Here is a 19442-nt window from a genome sequence, read left to right as displayed (position 1 = left end):
TATGAAAGGAAGTATGACATAATGAGTAGGGAGACAGCCTTAAAGCCAGGAGACCCGAGTTCAAGTCCTCTGATATATATTTGCTGTGTGACACCGGGTAAGTCACTGAACCTCTCAGGGTTTCAGAAAACTCTTTTTAAGTAACAGAGAAGGTGTCAACTTACTATGGTAAAGCAGATTCCTTTACTTGAGAGTCTCCCATGTCAATGAATTCATAGGTTTGGTCCTTACTGCTATATTATACACGATAGCCTCATCTATGTAGAACTTAGTTATGTAATAGCTTTACTTATTTGGAACTCAATGGAGAACCAAAAATAATTTAAAAAGAACTGAGTAATACAAAACTGTCCAAGTCAATGCACTAATGCTTATGTGCTCTACTTACAAAAAACTATTTTGGGGGTAGTTGGGTAGCTTAGTGGATTAAGAGCCAGGCCTAGAGATGGGAGGTCCTGGGTTCAAATTTGGCCTCAGACACTTCCTAGCTGGGTTACCCTGGGGCAAGTCATTTAACCCCCATTGCCTAGCCCTTACTGCTCTTCTGGCTTGGAATCAATACATAGTATTGATTCTAAGACAGAAGGTAAGGGTTTAAAAAAAACCTTTCACGCCTATTTGCTTTTACTTTAGATATAATTTAAATAACTCTGAGGATTCAATTTTCCAGGACCAAAGAAGATTAGAATAAATCAGATGCTGGGAGAGGACAGGCAATAAATATATTGAAATCAAGGAGAAGAAAGTTGAAAGTGACAGCAACAAGAGAGAAAGAATCTAAAATACAAAGAGCACAACATCCTAGAGACACGTGCTATGAGGGAAACAGCTTCGCATCTGTCAACAGGTCTTAAGAAGCATCACTATGATATTACATTATAGGGATAATAATTTATGTTTACAAAAATGATTCTAAATCAAGAAAACACACTTCAGGTTCATGATGAAGCAGAGTGCTCACTTCTAGTTATAGGGACAGATAGAGAGTGAAAACAGACATAATTCTGGACGTGGCCAGTGTGGAAATTTGTTTTGCTTGACTGTTCATGTTTCTAAAAGGGGTTTTGTTTCCCTTGCTTTCTCAATGGGGATGGAAAGAGTGAATTAAGAAAGTAAAACATTAAAAATTTCAAAAGATTCAATATTTAAGAGAGACAAAAATGTAGTATTCTTTTACAAAGGGGACATGGAGGAGGCATGATTTGATAATAGCCTGTATGAAGAAAAATCTTGGGGTTTTAGTAGTTCCGTGTGAATCAATAATGCACCAAAGCTTCCAAAAATACTAATCCAACCTTGGGTGCTTTAAGGCAGGTGTAGTTCACAGGAATAAGGAGATGGTTTCTCTGTACTCTGCTCTGGTCATGCTTCATCAATTAAAAAGCACTTATTATCTGAGAAGACATTTAGGAACTGAGGCAGAATGAAGTGACAGAAACAGGAGAAGTCAGATAATAACAAAAATATTGTAAAGTCAAATAATTTTGAAACACTTAAGATAGTCACTAATCAGTTCCAAGATGAACCATAAATCCAGATGACCAAAGATGAAACATTGATGTGTCTTTCCAGCTAAAGAACTCAAGGTACAGAATGAGATACATTTTGTACATTGTCAATGTGGGAATGTCTTCTTTTACTATGTCTATTTGTCATGAATTTTTCCTTTCTTTTAAATGGAGGGATTGGGAGAGAAAAATGGATTTTTAGTAACTGGAAAAAAGTAAATAAAATAAAGATGTACTGAATACAAAAAGGTGTCTAAAATCTTCCTAAAATACATTCTATCAAAAAGATTTAATAAAAGTTTTTGGTTCTTGAAATGGGAATTACTCAGAAAATATGAATATCCCAATAAATGACCCTATAAGGTTTCCATAAGACCAGTTTTACTTAGTAGTTAAAATACAAATCCAATATTCCAACTAGCATGATAAATTACCTGCTGATTTGTCTCTTCATTTTTCTGAATGCCACTCTCTTCCAGAGTATAATCATAATTAAACAGATATCCAAGTAAATGCCACAAAATTCCAGCCTGAAACAAGTGAGTTTGTAGCCAGAAGTCCACTGCAAATGAACTGACACACTCTACTGCAAGAGAAGCCACTTTTGGGATGCTCTGAAAGATCAAAGGCAAGGAAATCAATTTGGCTGCAATAAGAATGTGAAATACCACAGATCCTATCAGATGTGGACACTATGTTGTTTCCTGTTTCATTTCTGATTTTAATTCTATTGTTACTGATGCTTGACATAAAAGGTGACTAGAAGAACAAAGGTGGGATCCCTTGACTTTACTTTTTTTTTAAGCCCTTAACTTCTGTGTATTGGCTCCTAGGTGGAAGAGTGGTAAGGGTGGGCAATGGGGTCAAGTGACTTGCCCAGGGTCACACAGCTGGGAAGTGTCTGAGGCTGGATTTGAACCTAGGACCTCCCATCTCTAGGCCTGACTCTCAATCCACTGAGCTACCCAGCTGCCCCTAGGATACTTTGACTTTAATATCAACAGACTCAGAGACCTCCATGGGGAGAATGGCCTTAGCTTTCCTCTTCTCACCATGTGTGCTTATCCTCCAAAGTCAAGAGTCACATTTAAGCTGGTGCAAGGGCTGCCTTAAGGGATATAAAGTTTAGGTGCAGCTAGGTGGCTTGATGGAATAAGTGTCAGGCCTAAAGACAAAGGTTTTGGATTAAAATCTGGCCTCAGATAATGCCTTGCTGGGTGACCCTAGGCATTTATGTGACTTCGACTGCTAGCCCTCACTGCTTTTCTGTCTTGGAACTAATAGTTAGTATTGACTCTAAGACAGATTTCGGTAAAGGTTTAACTTTTTTAAAAAAAGGGGGGGAGGTTTTATCAGATTAAAAACTAAACATAAGTACTATACACACGAGAGAGTTACTAAGTCCAGTCCATGTTCAGTTGAAGTCTCTCAGTTCTGGGTATCAAAAGCTTTTATTTTCTTGGTAGCCTGAACACAGGCTATAGATGCCACCATGTATAGACTAGGAAATATCCTGGCTACAGCAGAAACCAAGTTTCAATATATCCAGGCCTAACTAGGTGCTAGCTTTAAATATCAAGTGTCTTTTAAATTTCTCATCAGTTCTCACAAACAAAGAATAGCTCAAACTAGCATCAGGTAGTGATATCTCTAAAGATCAACACAGAGTTGAACACAAACAGAACCTAACAAGAACAGTCAGCTGACAAACATCTGGAAGATAAGTGGGACCTGTTGAGCAACCCTCCCTGGCTGCTTGGAACGTGACTGTCTCAGACAAACTCCTGAAGGATGTCTGTCTCTACGATGATCTCAGCCCTTAGGGACTGGGCTGCTAAAGGTTACTGTCTGCATGACTTCAGAGACTGAATAGACTTTTGTGGGCTAGCCTTGGGAAGAAGTCTAGGGATCACTTCTAATTTCTGGGGAGAAAAGGCCCACTTATAAAGCCAACATGCTTGTGGAGCGGCCTCTCCAGATGCTGGGCAGACGCACTCCAAAGTGACTAAGAAAGAGTGCTAAGATGCTCTCACCTTGCCATAGTACAGTATCCGACAGAGATCCTTGATGACGCTGGGCATCTCAGTGATCTTCTCTCGACACTCTTCAAACTGAGCTGCCACACTATAGCACTTACTTATGTGCCCACACACCTGAAAGGAGAAACACAAGAGGACATTGGGCCCTGAATACACTTATTTAAAAGGGGGTTAGGGGTGGGGGAGGAAAGGAAAATTTGTTCCAAATACTAGGTTAATGCTTTAAAGTATGCATAGTACCTAGCATGTAGAAAATCCTCACTAAATCACCTGTCCTATATATTTGTTTTTTTTTTTTAAATTAGAATATTTAGTTCATACTATTATTGGAGCAAGCATCTTATATAACTCTTATGGTTGATATTTTCTTTTCTTTAAACCCTTACCTTCTGTCTTAGAATCCATACTATGTATTGGCTCCTAGGTGGAAGAGTGGTAAGGGCTAGGCAATGGGGGTCGAGTGACTTGCCCAGGGTCACACAGCTGGGAAGTGTCTGAGGCCAGATCTGAAACAGGACCTCCTGTCTCTAGGCCTGGCTCTCCATCCACTGAGCTACCCAGCTGCTCCCTGGTTGGTATTTTTTTAAGTGTTCATTTATAAGTATTTTAGTTTTATTTGTACAGTCATGTCAAATGTTATTATGTGTGCCTATCTGTTGAACTTCCATATTCCTGTTCTTTTTAACCTGAGTAGGAAAAGATGGGCTAAGGAATGAATTAGGATTTTAATATTTAGCCATAATGTACCTCTCCACAGTATTCTTCATTCTTCAAAATTTTGTAAAAAATTGTATAAACAAGTGCTCTATAATGTTGCTTACTTAATTAGCACATACATTCCTCCTTACCATGACTTGGACTCATTTTTGTACTTTATAAAGCCTCAGGTACACATTTTCTCACACCACCCTCTAAACATCAGGTTTTCAAACTTCCAGTACTAGGTTCTTTCCCTTATCCCATGTCAGTGAATAGTGAATAGCCTAGAATAAGCATCTTTGAGCCTACCTGAACAGACATGTCTGTTGGCTTACTAGAACGATTCAAGACTGCTACACAACGACTGAATGCCTCTTGTAGCACCTGTAGAGAAATGAAATTAACAGTTAAGTATAATCCAGCCTGAGAGCCTAAAGTTTTCCACACAAAACTATATGAAGCAACTTTTCATGTTAAAATTCATTAGATCATTATTTTTGTTTTTTATGTTAACAGCATATTAGCTTTCCTCCTTCCTTACTGAACCAATTAATTTCCTACTCAAGAAGGTAAAAAATTATTTTGCAAGGCCACAATCTATAAAGATTAATTAACCAAAAAAGGCAATTTAAAAAAGATATCCTTTTCATGTCACCTATTTAAGTTAATGATTCTTCTGGATCTTAATAACTAGTTACTCATCAGGAAGAAAAAGGTAATGAATTTCCCTCCCACCAAAAATCCACATATATTTTTCAAAAGCTTCTAAACAGTATATAAGGATGATTTCTGAGACCCAATGCAAAATGATCTTATTAGCTTTAATTAACTCTGATACTTCATTAGCTCTTCAAATGGCAGAAGATCAATAAGTGCTGACCATGGCAGTTACCAAATGGTTTCTTTTGAGCAACTTAAGCAATTTATTTAATAGATTTTTAAAAAAACAAAACAAAAAGATCCATTGATGATAGATCCCTAATGTTCCACTTTTGTTTTGGAAAGCATTGTATCTGAGGGGGTCATTACATGTGGACCTTAGTGTTTTATCCTAGAAGCAAGTATTTAAAAAAATAAATTAAAAATTGATAGGCCAACAGCATTTATATTTCATGACTTTTTTGTAGGGGAAAAAAAAGTCTTGCAGATAAGCATAAGGTTATCACCTCGATTCCATTCTCTCTTCTCAGCTCTTCTGCATTGAGTGCAGAACAATTGACAGTGTGGAAAGCCAGCTCTGTGGCAGCAGGCAACAGTGGTGATTCTTTTGAAAAAAGGAGGTCATCTGAAGTTTCCATCGTGATAGTCCTAATCAACATGGGATACCCTGCATATTTGTAAGGCTGTAAATCTGAAATAACCAAAAGTTGGAAAGATTTTTTAATGGGGCTTTAAGAAGGTTTGGCATCTATGAATTATTATAGATGTCTAAAAAAACCAATTCTTCAAACACTTCACAATTTCAGTTTAAAGTCAAATAAGATCTGTTCAGTTTTCCTTTTTTTCCACATTGATTTTACAGTTATTTCATCTAACAGTCCATACAAAGGTACCTACTAGAAAAATGAGCAGGTTTTCTACTAAAATTTAGAATCCTGCAGTTTTAATCTTGTCAGTATATTGAATTGTTACCTCATCAACCCATGCACATTTCTACTTATGGACACTTGGATATGAAAGGATATTAAAGGTACTGCATTGTTGTTTTGTTTTTTAAACCCTTACCTTCTGTCTTGGAGTCAATACTGTGTATTGGTTCCAAGGCAAAAGAGTGGTAAGGGCTAGGCAATGGGGGTTAAATGATTTGCCCAGGGTCACACAGTAAGGAAGTGTCTAAGGCCAGATTTGAACCTAGGACCTCCCGTCTCTAGGCTTGGCTCTCAATCCACTGAGCCACCCAGCTGCCCCCCACTGCATTGTTTTTTTGCAAGGTAACAGCAAACCAGTATAATGTTTTGTTTATCCTGAATTTCCATTTTAATATAATTGGTGAAATATTTTTAAAGTTCCACAGGCAAAATTTCTGTAGTGATGTTAAAAAATAAGCTAACCTGAAAAAACCATTTTAATTAAAAAAAGTCTTAAGATGTCTAAACATCTGCTACTTATAAAATGTTCAACTATACTTAAGACATTTCTTAGATGACCCTGGGCAAGTCACTTAACCCCCATTTCCTGGCCCTTACCACTCTTCTGCTTTAGAACCAACACATAGTATTGATTCTAAGACAGAAGGTAAGGGTTTAAAAAAGTAAAATAAAATGATCATAAAGTAGTTAAGAAAGAAAACTCAGAAGAAAGTTTAATTGGTTCATAAGAGGAACTAACTCTACATGCTCACCTTCTTTATGCCGGTTAAACAAGATGCTCTGTGCTTTTAGAATCAAAATGATATTTTCTGGATCTGGGCCATCAATTATTTTAGATGATTTTGTACATAAGAATTCATAGGCTTTATTTACTTTTTCAAACATGTCCTGTAAAGAAACAGATAAACAGCGGAATATGTCACAATAGTGGGGAAAAAAACTAGAGTTAAATAAAAGAGACTGTGAAAAAAGAACCAACTAATGTCATCTTCATTTGTTAGAGGAAGTAGCTAAAAGAAACATACAAAATATTTTGCTACCAAAAAAGTGGTTGTGTTCTATGAACACTGATAATATACAAAAATGCCTTTACTAATTACATAAATCTTCAGCAATAAGTTATTCTCTACTGTTAACATAAAAACTTGAAAAGTTAAAGAAATGTGTTGATCTAATTTTAAGGAATTTCAAGTTTAATACAATGATATATGTTACACAAATAAGTGCAATTTGGAGAGTTAAAAAAATTTTTTATGTTTATGAAATATATACATATAAATGAAGCATAGGTGGTGTGCACTGAAGAGCTGGCTGCCAAGTCATGGAGCCACAGGCACAAGTCACTTAAGCTCTCATTGGCCAAGGAAACTAATGAGATTGTAAACTGCAGAACAGGAGCCAATCTGGATTGGTGGAGATTTTTTCCACCTGGAGTTCCCTATACCAAGTCACAGGGCTGTCCAAAAAAGAAAAGAAAATATCTAATCCATATGCATACACACACAAACACCCATCTGTGTGCAGACGTGGCATTAATTATGTGCCACAAATATGATGCTGCTCCAAAACAAAGTTAAAGGCATCTAAGCCATGAGCACCATGTTATTATCACAATAAAGAAAGGGCGTGTGATGTTATATGCAAAAATGAATATTTTGTAAATACATAAGATGTTTTAAAAGATCATTTAAATTCAAAAACTATTTTCATTATTAAGGGTCTGAACTAGGTGACAGCAATAAGAAAAGAAAGAAAAGCGACCGCTCCCACGGTGAGCATCAACAGGAGCTCTCAAATGCCAGGAGTCTGATAAAGAAGGAGGGGGTGAGAGGAGGGCTGCATCTCTGCTCTGCTTTTTTAGTGGTCTGCTCACTCTCACAGATGTTTTATCAAAACATTTAGAAAACCAAAAGTCACCTCCAGGTGGCAATGATTTTACCTGAAAACTGAATTTATCTACCTTCCTAATGATTATTTATTTCAGTGCTTATTAATTTCAGTCCTTATTATTAATAAGTGCTTATTAATGTAAGTAACTGCAGGCTGATGCTGATAGGAAGAAAGGAATGAGAATCCATAGATTACTAGTCTCAATGATGGATGGATGGATGCAATAATAAGCATTGATTAAGTGCCTACTATGTGTTGGGCACTGTACTAAGTGCCTTATAATTATTATCTCCTGTGATACAACCACCATGGGAAATAAGTGTCATTCTTATCCCCATTTTACGGCTAAGGAAAATAAGGTAAATGGAGCGTTCGGTGACTTGGCTAGGGTCAAAACTAGCAAGTAATTTGAACTCAAGTGTTCCTGACTCTAGGTGCCATGCTCTGTGCACTGTGACACTCCATAGTGGCTTTTAGCAATTTTGCATAGAAATGGAGACTAAAGTTAATGAGTGTGTAAGCTCCCAAATCAAAGGTTCGTCTACATGTTCAATGAAGAAACAACAAGCGTGGCATGTCTGAATCTGGAAACACCAAGCTTTGCTTCAAGAGTACGTACCCTCCCTTCGGGATTCTTGTCAGGGTGGTATTTCTGGGCCAGTCTGAAGTAGGCCTTTCTAATCTTGCTCTCATCATGCCTGTAAAATGTTATTTGACAAATGCATCAATTGACAAGAACGGAAAAAGTCACCAACTCTTAGTCACAGGTTATTTAATGGAAATGTTTTTGTTGTTACTATCTCCATAAAGTCACAAGTTTAGCTATGCAGATTCCAAACTTTTTCATCTCTGACAGCTGGTATCTTTCGCACACAGTACTGTGCCCCTTCACTCATTCACCAAAAATGGACAAAGTCACTGACGTGGAGATCACTGGCTTTACTAAGGAAGAGAGACGGAGCGAGTGACAAAAGTACAGGGGAGGCCTGCAGTGGCCAAGAGGAACAAGAGTACTTCAACCCGCCTGCCTTAACCACGAGGGGAGTGAGCAAAGCTACAGCCGGGGCTGGAAAGGGTGGCGGGGAGGCTGTGCCATCTGTGGGAGCCAGGACTCCAATACTAGCTAGTGGAGGTAAAGAGGGGAGAAGACTTAAGGATGAAGGAAAGCTTATTGTCTCTGGGACAGGCATTTCAGAGGCTACAATGGAAGGGCTGGGTAGCATTTGATTGAAACTTTGGATTGGGAAGGTTAAGGAAGAAGAACATGAGGAATTGGGCAATGGTGGTGGGGAATGAGATTTGAAAAATGACCTAGGGGGCAGCTGGGTGGCTCAGGGAATGGAGAGCCAGGTTGGGAGATACGAGGTCCTGGGTTCAAATTTGACTTCAGATACTTCCTGGCTGTGTGACCCTGGGCAAGTCACTTAACCCCCATTGCATAGCCTTTATTACTCTTCTGCCTTGGAACCAATACACAATATTGACTCTAAGATGGAAGGTGAGGGTTTAAAAAAAAAAAAAAGAAAAGAAAAATGGCTTCTAGGGGTTCAGAATATTCATGACTGAATGAAGGGCTCCCCTCCTTCCAACAGAGGCTGGAGATAGGATTGGAGCAAAGTGCATGATGAGAAAGAAAGCAACCAGTCAGGCAGGGGACCCTATTCCACTATTCCTTTTTCCTCTAAGTCTACAGTTTAGGGAGGAAGAGGGCAGAGTGGTTCAAAGTTCCCCCTGTACAGTAGGAGAAAGGAGGAGGGGTACGTTTAAAAAGACTGAAAAGGTGGGGAGATAATGAAGGGCCCCTAATGTCAAACAGAGTATTATATGCAATCCAGAAAATGAGTCACTGGATTTTACTAAATGGGGAGGCAAAGGTGTATGTGTGTGTGTGTAAAATGGTCAGAAACACAAGTCAGGAAAACCAAACAGCAAGTCCCAGGAGTAGCCTAGGCATGAGGCGGTACAGGCATGCTTTAGGATGGTGACTGTGTCAGAAGAGAATAGGGGATATACACGAGACGTGTAAGAAAGGCAAAACCAACAGGCCTTAGCAATATGGCAGGCAGGAAGTAATAAGGAGTCAAAGGTTGTGCATAACTAGAAGGATGGCAATACCTAGGAAGAGAGGAAGGGTTTTGGGGAAAGGACAATGGGTTCAGTTGTGAGCACATTGAGTTTAAGGTATCTATGGGACATCTGGTTTCAAATGTTAAAGCTGGATAAGGCTGAGAATCATCAGCATAGAAACAATTTAATCTATGGGAGCTGATGAGATCACTAAAAAAAAAACAATAGGGAAAAGAAAGCCTAGACACAGACCTGGAGTGACTTGGACAAAGACCCAGCAAAGGAGACTGAGAAGGAGGGGAGAAACATTACCTACTAGGAGAATTAGCAGAGAATTAGGAAACCTAGAGTATCTCTGGTGGTGTTAAAGGCTGCAAAGAAGTCAAGGATGAGGATGGAGGAAAGGTCATTTGATCTGGTAACTAAGAGATCTTGGACAATTTTGGAGAGAATTTTCAGTTGAATGCTAATGCCAAAAGACAGACTTCAGAGTTAAGAAAAGAGTGAGAGGAAGCAGAAGCACATATGGAAGATGACCTCAAAGCATTTTGCAACAAAAGGGAAGGTACAGAATGATAGCAAGCAGGGCTGGATGGATTAAGGGAAGGTTTTCTGTGGCTGTGGAAGACAGGCATGTCTATAAGAAGTAGAGAGGGGCAGCTGGGTAGCTCAGTGAATTGAGAGTCAGGCCTAGAGACAGGAGGTCCTAGGTTCAAATCCAGCCTCAGACACTTCCCAGCTGTGTGACCCTGGGCAAGTCACTTGAACCCCATTGCCTACCCTTACCACTCTTCCACCTATGAGACAATACACCGAAGTTAAGGGTTTAAAAAAAAAAAGGAAAAAAAAAAGAAGTAAAGAAATAGTCAATAGACTGGGAAAGACAATCTACTGGAGAGGATGAGATGCAATGGGACCATCAAAGCAGGTAGAGGGTTTGTCTTGGCCATCTATTCTGTGAGATAGGTTCAAGGAGAAGAGAGTGGCAGAAGCTACCTATGATGTGAAATGAGGAGAAAAAAAGAGGAAACTCAGCAAATGGTCACAAAGTTTTTTGGTGAGATATAAGAGAAGTTTATCAGGTAAAAGGATTGGGAGTTGGGAGACTACATGAAGACTGAGGAGAAAGGAAGCCACTATGTTGAATGAGACGTGGGTTAATTAGGAAAGGGTAAAAGAATTGCTGTGCCATGGTGGGGGTCCAGTTGAAAATACGTAACAATTTTTAAGGGCTCCTAAACTGACCCACTCGATACAGATTAAGGAACTGGAAGGTCAAGGTATTTGAGAAACTATTAATATGTATGCTTACATCTCGTAGGATAAGATCAGGAGTTGGGGTAGAAAGACTTTGAGCCAGGCACTAAACTTACTGAGAAAAGGAGTTTCAGGGACACCAACTGATAACTGATCACAATTTGACTAAGTGGTAAATATGGATTGAAAGAACTTTTAAAAATGAATGCTTACTGTGGGGCAGCTGGGTAGCTCAGTGGATTGAGAGCCAGGCCTAGAGATGGGAGGTCCTAGGTTCAAATCTGGCCTCAGACACTTCCCAGCTGTGTGACCCTGGGCAAGTCACTTAACCCCCATTGCCTACCCTTACTACTCTTCCACCTATAAGTCAATACACAGAAGTTAAGGGTTTAAAATTAAAAAAAAAAAAAAAAAAAAAAATGAATGCTTACTAAGTGACAGTGGCAGACAGTCAATGGGAAAGGAAGAGTCAGAGATGCCTTCAGTGTTGACAATGGTCATTAAACAAAAACTAAAGGAAGCCACTTTGGAAGAAAGGAGGGTGAATTAGTTAAATTTAGGACTTGCTCACTCAATCTGAGTTATGAGCAGGAAAGCATTTTGCAAATTTGAAAGCCGCATATGTATATGTATATGTATATGTATATGTTACTGTTATTGAAATAGAGCTATCCCAGCAGAAAGGAAAGGTCAGAAATGGAAATTTGGGAGTCATTTACATAAGTCTTAACACACATAAGTAGATGGGTTCCCCAAAAGAGGGGCCAAATGGCATACACTAATCTTTATGTGTTCTATCATAAATAGTTTTAGAACCTAGATAACGTAGCTACCAAATCTCATATTCACAAAGCTGTATATAAAAGTCATCATCTATATAAAGATAAAAATACAAGCATATCTTAATTGGCAATACAGAATGTTATGGTTATATAAACAAACATTTCTGGCAAAAAAAAAAAATCTCAATTGTGAAACCAGACCAATAATTTCAGATATAGGGCTATCTCCAAATAATCTGTTAATTTTAATAAAAATGCCTTTTAATGTGGTTTTATTTTTCAGAACCTATTTACTAAAAAACTAGTACTAAGAGAGATATTAATGACCCAAATATTAGTTATTAACTTACTGTCCCTGTCCATTAGGGAGGTTAAGCACTTCATAAGCATCATCTATTGACATTATAGGTGGTTTTTTTTCAACTTCCTTCTTCCATGCATCAAGGGTATCTTTCAGAAGCTTCACCTTGGAAACAAAATGTTTCATTTTCAATCTATTAATGTGTGAATAAAACACTAATTTGAAAATATATTTATAAAAAAATTTAATTTAACAACTAGTATGCTCAATTGGGGAATGATAAATGACTAAAAAATATATATTTAGCAATAAACAGTGGAGGGAAGAAGGGAGGGAAAAGAGACAATAGTTTATCTGTTATGAATTATATTCCTTTAGTTTAAAAAAATGTTATATCTCACTCCCCAAAAGAAAAGAAAAATGTCATTATGTAGCTAAAGTGCTTAAAATTAGAGAATTTTAAAAATAGGGTAATTTTTTCCAGTTTTAATATAGGTTGAATATATTGCTATTAATTGTAGTTGCTTTGATAGTACTGTACTAATGTTGAATTAAGTGCAACATTTCAGTACCCAAATTGTTCTTTTAAGTCACTTATAAGATTCTGTATACTATTTTTCATATGTCCAAATAAAAATATATACATGCTTAACAGGATTTGAAATGCCTGACTAAATCAATACTCGGTGTGAACATCCAAGGAACCCTGTAAAAACACAATCAGATAACTGAATGTCACATATGGCACTATTACTACTTTGACATGTGCAATGAAACAATGAGGTCAATCATCTTCATAAGGTGAGAATAGCTATAATACTTCAAAGGACTGGGTATTGCCCAAGCCAGCAATATGCATCCTACAGAGCAAGAGAAGCAGTCAGATGGGCCTGAGGCTTGTCCAGACTAAGTTCTGTTCAAAACCACCTCTTGGCCTGCTCATGCAGTTAGGGGGGCTCTTTAAGCTTGGAAGCAGTCGGTTCTCTACCCATGGGGACACTCAATTGTTAAAGCACCCATTTACATAAATTATACATGAAATATGATGTCTATATTTTGCTTTTATCAAGATATTGTGAAAACAAATTATATGAAAGGACATGAAGATTCATTTAAAGTTGACCTTGGGACAACTACATTAATATAACAACAAAAAAAACAGAACAGAGCTGGATTTATAAGGAAGTTTCAAGAATATTGATTTACAGGAGGGAAAACCTTCACTCAACTGTCCAAAGATCATGACTTTAAAGAGACATAAAATCAATCATTGACTTACTGGATCTTTAATTGGCCAATCCGGAAATCGGAGTGTATCACAAAGATGTTTGAGGTAATAAATATTACAAAAGAGTTCATTCTCTAGCTGTGGATAGCTGATGATAGGAATAGGACAATACTGATAAAGTGCTCGTGTATTGCTCTGAAGGCGTGGTGTGAAGTCAGCAAGATGAGCGGCAATCTTCTCAATCATGAGGCGCCTATAAGTTATAGGAATTATTCAAAAAGCTCACGAGATTATTTTCTTAGAGATTAAGATAAATACACCTAATAAGTACCATTATAACACAGATTTTTATAGGGGCAGCTGGGTAGCTTAGTGGATTGAGAGTCAGGTCTAGAGACAGGAGGTCCTGGGTTCAAATCCGACCTCAGACACTTCCCAGCTGTGTGACCCTGGGCAAGTCACTTGACCCCCCATTGCCCACCCTTACCACTCTTCCACCTAGGAGCCAATACACAGAAGTTAAGGGTTTAAAAAATAAAAAAATAAAAAATAAAAAATATATAACACAGATCTTTAGCCTAAGCACATCATCAGTCTAAAACATGACTATGAAAGCCCACAAGTTAATACTTAGATCATCCAACACTGTGCCAACCCCAGATAAATATTATAATGCATGTCCATCTGCATGTATCAATGAAGGATGCTATAGAAAAAAGCACAACTCCCATAGACCTCTACTTAGGGGAGTCTAAGTCAATAACTTTCTAGTACTCTAGCTAAAAATCCCTTGCAACCTACTTTTTTAGGATGTATAAGATGTGTGACTATTTGCTTAAAAGCTGCATTAAGTAAACACTAAATTTACCTAATAGTAATACTTAAGATTGGGTCTGAGTAGAAAGCAGTTTTTGGTACTGCCAAGTGTAATAAGGAATTTCTGGGACAAGATGGAGGACATCTTGAGTGACAAGAACATCAGTTAAAGACTGGAATGTGCCCAGGTGGCGCAAGTCAGGGCCAAAAGACAGTTGGAACCACCCCTACAAATACCCTTGGACAACAGCACACTGGACCTCAGATTTGAGGATCTTGGGAGGAGGGTGGTTGAAGGGAAGGTAGGCCTTAGACCTGCAACCCAGCATCCATATAGGAGTGCCATAGGAAGTGATTCCACCTGCTGCTAATAGAGCTGAGCCAGACAACACCATAGCTAATAAGAACACCATTAGCCTTTGGCTTATACCACGGATGGTCAAGCCAGGGATTGAGAGAGGGAGAAGAAGCTCCAGCCTATTATCAATTCATCATCCATTTGATTTAGATCACTTTATTCTATTAGATAGCTTAGCATTCCCCAAACCTCTATCCTTATTTCCTTGCTTCTAACCCTTTAGATAAGCAAGTAAATCCTGTGGTAGTTCAATCCAAAGAAGATTGGTATTCCTTTCCTAATTGGTGAACATCTACAGCTAATTAGGGGAAGGGATTTATCAAACCGCAGTCAGAACAGCATTTGTCCATTGGGCACATCTATACCAGCCCAAACCAACCCTTTACCATCGAATCCAATCCCAAGCCAGGGGCTAGAGGAGTTGTTAAAGACATATACAACTCCCATTAGACTCTCAGCTTGAACACTATTGTAGAGGCAGAGACTTGGCTAAGCTGAACTTCATAAGTCCTGGGGTTACTAGCACATTGGGTAACCACCTAAGCAGACACATCACTTACTAGCTCAGATCCATCTATCATCTGTGGATTCAGAGCCAGCTTGGCAGACTCAGTCAACAGAGCCTGTCAGGTCCAAGTGAGGCTTAGCAGCCCTTTCTTACTACCAATCTGCCTCCTATTTATGCACAACACAAGACAATCAGGTCTATTTGATTCCAGAGCCTGACGCAGTGTCTGGCATACAACAGGTGCTAAGAAAGTGGTTATGGACTGAGTTTAACCTAATACGGTGATTTTGATCATGTAACCAATGGGAGCAAACATATTTCAACATGAAAAAAATTAAAGTAGGCACCAAGCACACATGAAGAAAAAGCAAATGATCAGTGTCAATTTACCTCATTTCACTGCTCCAGATAGCTTCTGGAGTATCAAATTCTCCTAGAAAAATCTCAGAAAATTTTTCTGGTTCATAATTTTCTAAATAGCATACCATTGCTTCAGGGAGGATATGTCCCAGTATACTTCTTTGGACAATATCTTGCCCTTTTGTCTAGGGGGAAAAAAGATTCAATTAAATAAGTAATGAATTTGCCTTGAAATCTTTAAACTTAAAAACTTGGAATTAGTATAAATTTAAGCACTTTAAGGTCTGCATATGCTTTATTGCATATGCATATATTGTATCTCATTTGACCCTTGCAATAACCGTGTGAAATAGCTGTTATCTCTATTTTACAGATGAGTAAATTGAGATTCAGAGAAGTTACTTCCCATATGGCTTGTCCAAGGTTGTGTAACCAGTAAGCATCTGAGACAGATCTTGAGCCTAGTTCTTCCTTGTTCCCATCCCAGGGTTCTATTCTTTATAATACACTCTTTTTAGAGCATATAAATTGGTTAGAATCAGTTGCGTTTTAAATGTAGTGTTTACTTAGAACCAAGGAAAACCCCAAAATGTTAACGTGCTTATTAATAACTGTCTACAGTCAGTAACAGATGCTTCCTCAGTGAATTCAGTTAGTCCATCTTTCCTCCTTTACGTCAGCCAATTGTTCAAGTTGCTCTCTCTCTCTCTCTCTCTCTCTCTCACTCTCTCTCTCTCATTCTCTCTCTCTCTCCAAATGAATGAATAAACAAATAGATGAATAAATAAGTCTAAGTGATGCCAGTTTTCAGGAAATGGCACCTTTAGAAGTTCCAGGTGCATTATAATAAGTAAAATCATACTCTTATCTTCTACTAATGAAAAAGCTGAGGCCTACAGTTTGCTGTTTGCTGCCTAAGGGTGTGTGAGAGTGCTGACCATGAACCTCAGGCATCCATCAGAGTCATTGTGAGCTTCAAACGGGGACACTTGCCAGCTCTTAATTTATCCTACTGAAATTAAATGAAACATATCCTCAAAACTACCTACTTGCCTTCATGTTAACAACTAGAAAACTTAATTAGAAACATTTTCTACAATTTCCTTAGATGGAAATTTTTTTTTAAATGCAAGCAAAAGGTAAACGAGGCACAATAAAGGTACTGATGATGTCCTACTGAATCCAAACCTTATCACACAACTGTTCATGAGGCAATGTTTTAATAAAATCTACAAAATTCAACATTTGTTAGACTTCAAGATGAGAAATTATTTGCCCCACTTTTAAAGAAAGTGCTGCTACTCTGATAAATGTATGTTTATATCCCAAGAGCTTCATGAGAAATGAGAAAATATTCGGAACACAATTTTAGACTAAATCCTGAACACGCAAATTCCAAATTCTTGTGTTTGTGTGCTTATATATACATATGTTTAAAAATAAAAAGGAGAAAGGCCGGTGGATGCAGAGAAGAAACATAGAAGGGCAGGAAGTGATTTTCTTATTAAAAATTAAGGATCACAACTAAGAACAATCACTCTACACATTCAACAGGTAAGCTGAAGGAGTGTATGACCCTTTTCCCAATAGTAAAGACTATTCAAGGTGAGGCAGTTGTGGTTGTCCTTCCTGATCCTATGATGATTCTCTTTATAACTTAACATTGGTCCAAGAAGTCAGACTGCCACTCCAATAATCTTAACTGAATGGCACATATTACATGTTGAAGTTTCTTTCCCATAGTGATGACATACTGTTTTAAACTGTGGCTCAATGTGCCTTTGAAAAGATAAGGCAAAATAGAGGTCATTGTTTAGAACCTCAAAGACAGTAATCATGCGGACAGTGAGGAGGTTTTATGCTGAGAAGAACTGGGTGATAGGGCTGTAGAGCAGACTCAGAGTGTTAAATGTCTGTCCTTGGTGAACCCTGGTCTTGGCCAGTAACTGCCCTGAAGTAATAACTGAAGTCTGGTGTTTTAAGCTGGGTGGATACCCTGGGCATCCTGGTTGTGGTGTATGCAGGAAAACTGAGGTGAGGATAAAAAGGAAAAATATGAAGAATTAATGGGGGTTGGGGGCACAAAGAGAAGCTGCAGGACATACTTCCTTCAATAATGATTTATTAGGTATCTATTCTGATCCAGGCACTGGGCTAAGTGCTGGGAATATAAATCCAGGAATGGAGTTCTTATCCTCAAGGAACTTACATTTTTTGTAGGGACATATGTATACAAACAAGTACAAAATATAAACAAAGAGACATGATATGACTGGTCATGTGATTCTTACTTAAGCTTAATTAAAAATATGGGGGCAATGAAAAATTAAAGGGGCTAATGAATTTCTCTTAGTACTAAGAATTTTAAAATTTCTTTTATATAACAGATCAGATCAACTAGAAACCTAGGACAGGGCACACACCTAGGCGGTACAGTGGACAAAGTGGCAGGCCTTGAGTCAGAAAAACCTGAGTTCAAATACAGCCTCAGACATTTACTAGGTTATATAATACTGGGCAAGTCATGTGACCCTGTTTACCTCAATTCCTCATCTGTAAAATGAGCTGGAGAAGGAAATGGTAAATGGCTCTAGGATCTTTGCTAAGAAATTCCAAATACAGAAGGAAAATGTGAGGGAAGATAAAACTGATTATGGAAGGGAAATGACGTCTCAATTTTTTTTACTAGCACAGTTCTGATAAGCCTCAAACATTAATCCACCTTTTTCAGGAATAATTTAGCTATATTTTGAACTAAGCTATCTATGTATGACAGACTAGGACACGTGTTTATATCTCTTATTAAGGACAGGAAGGTGATAAACATTTTTTTAGGTGCCCAGTGTGTGCCAGGCACTATGCTAATAAACATTTTACAAATACTACATTTGAGATTTATGTCTAAATAATTCTAGAAATAAAATAACCAACATTACTTCTACTATTGTTTTGCATGGAGTAAAAATATTTTAAGAAAGAAGTCTTTCAGATTTTATTAAAAAATAAAACTTATTCCAGGAAACTAGATAGCTCAGTAGATACAGTGCAAGGCCTGGAGACAGGAGGTCCTGAGTTCAAATGTGGCCTCATACTTTTCCTAGCTGTGTAACTCTGGGCAAGTCACTTAATCCCCACTGCCTGGCCCATATTACTCTTCTGCCTTGGAACCAATAATTAGTATTAATTCCAAGAGAGAAGGTAAGAGTTTAAAAAAATTTTGTTGGGGTAAATGAAACTTTTTGCCACTTTCAAATATAACTGGAACACAATAAAATATATTTAATACTCAAAATATACTACACATTTTAATTCTATATTCACTCATAATTAATTTAAACTTTGAAGGTGCCTTTAGGTCTCCAAATGTATGGAAATGATCATTAATAAAAATCTCTGGTCAATATGAAGCAGCATCCACTTCTATCATTTTTGTTGTTGTATGTCCAATGAGTCGGAGACAAATGAGTGAAATTGAAATACAAATCAGCTGTGTGATTTTTAGTGACTCACTTCATCTCCAGGAGCCCTATCTATTGATGTTTCACACTAAAGGATAATACTATACTCATACTGCCCACTGCAGGATCTTGCTCAGAAGTAAGCACTTTTCAAGCCTTAAACCACAGTCAACTCTTACTACTCCCAAAGGATGGTTGGATTGCCTTTGTCTAAGCTTTGTACTTCTTGGTGTAAACAGAATATCATCGTCCAGGTTAACAAAATTTGAAGAATTTCAAGCTGTAATACCACTGGAAATCTCTGTTCTTAATCTTTTTTTTATGTCACAGACAGTTGTTCTTCCTCATCCCTCTCCCCCTGTTTTATTAGCCTTTGGATCTATGGATTCTTTTTCAGTATAACGTTCTTAAATGTATAAAATACATATGATTTGAAAGGAAAGCAATTGTGTAATGAAATAGTTATAGAAATATTTTAAAACCCAAGGTCATTTGACCCCAGATTAAGAAACTCTGGATTAAAGGAATTCTAAGGCCTTTCTTGTCTGAAAATGCTATGATTTGCGTATCTTGCATCCCCAC

The 19442-nt window shown here is 37.8% G+C and overlaps 1 protein-coding gene across 2 annotated transcripts in view; it reads right to left on the bottom strand.

The window, feature by feature from the left end:
• DNAJC13 (DnaJ heat shock protein family (Hsp40) member C13) overlaps nt 1-19442 on the bottom strand; it is a 109967-nt gene that overhangs the window by 31110 nt on the left and 59415 nt on the right. For both annotated transcript variants that reach the window (XM_044679431.1, XM_044679432.1), the window contains 9 exons: nt 15433-15587; nt 13412-13613; nt 12182-12297; nt 8345-8423; nt 6588-6723; nt 5413-5597; nt 4556-4630; nt 3542-3661; nt 1943-2122 (listed from right to left, as the gene is read on the bottom strand). In XM_044679431.1, coding sequence (XP_044535366.1) covers nt 1943-2122; nt 3542-3661; nt 4556-4630; nt 5413-5597; nt 6588-6723; nt 8345-8423; nt 12182-12297; nt 13412-13613; nt 15433-15587 — 1248 coding nt within the window. The remainder of the gene's footprint in view (nt 1-1942; nt 2123-3541; nt 3662-4555; nt 4631-5412; nt 5598-6587; nt 6724-8344; nt 8424-12181; nt 12298-13411; nt 13614-15432; nt 15588-19442) is intronic.

Source organism: Gracilinanus agilis, chromosome 5 (assembly GCF_016433145.1).
Source record: "Gracilinanus agilis isolate LMUSP501 chromosome 5, AgileGrace, whole genome shotgun sequence".
Lineage (NCBI taxonomy): Eukaryota > Metazoa > Chordata > Mammalia > Didelphimorphia > Didelphidae > Gracilinanus > Gracilinanus agilis.
Note: the sequence above shows the minus strand (reverse complement) of the source record. Positions and strands in the feature narration are given on the sequence as shown.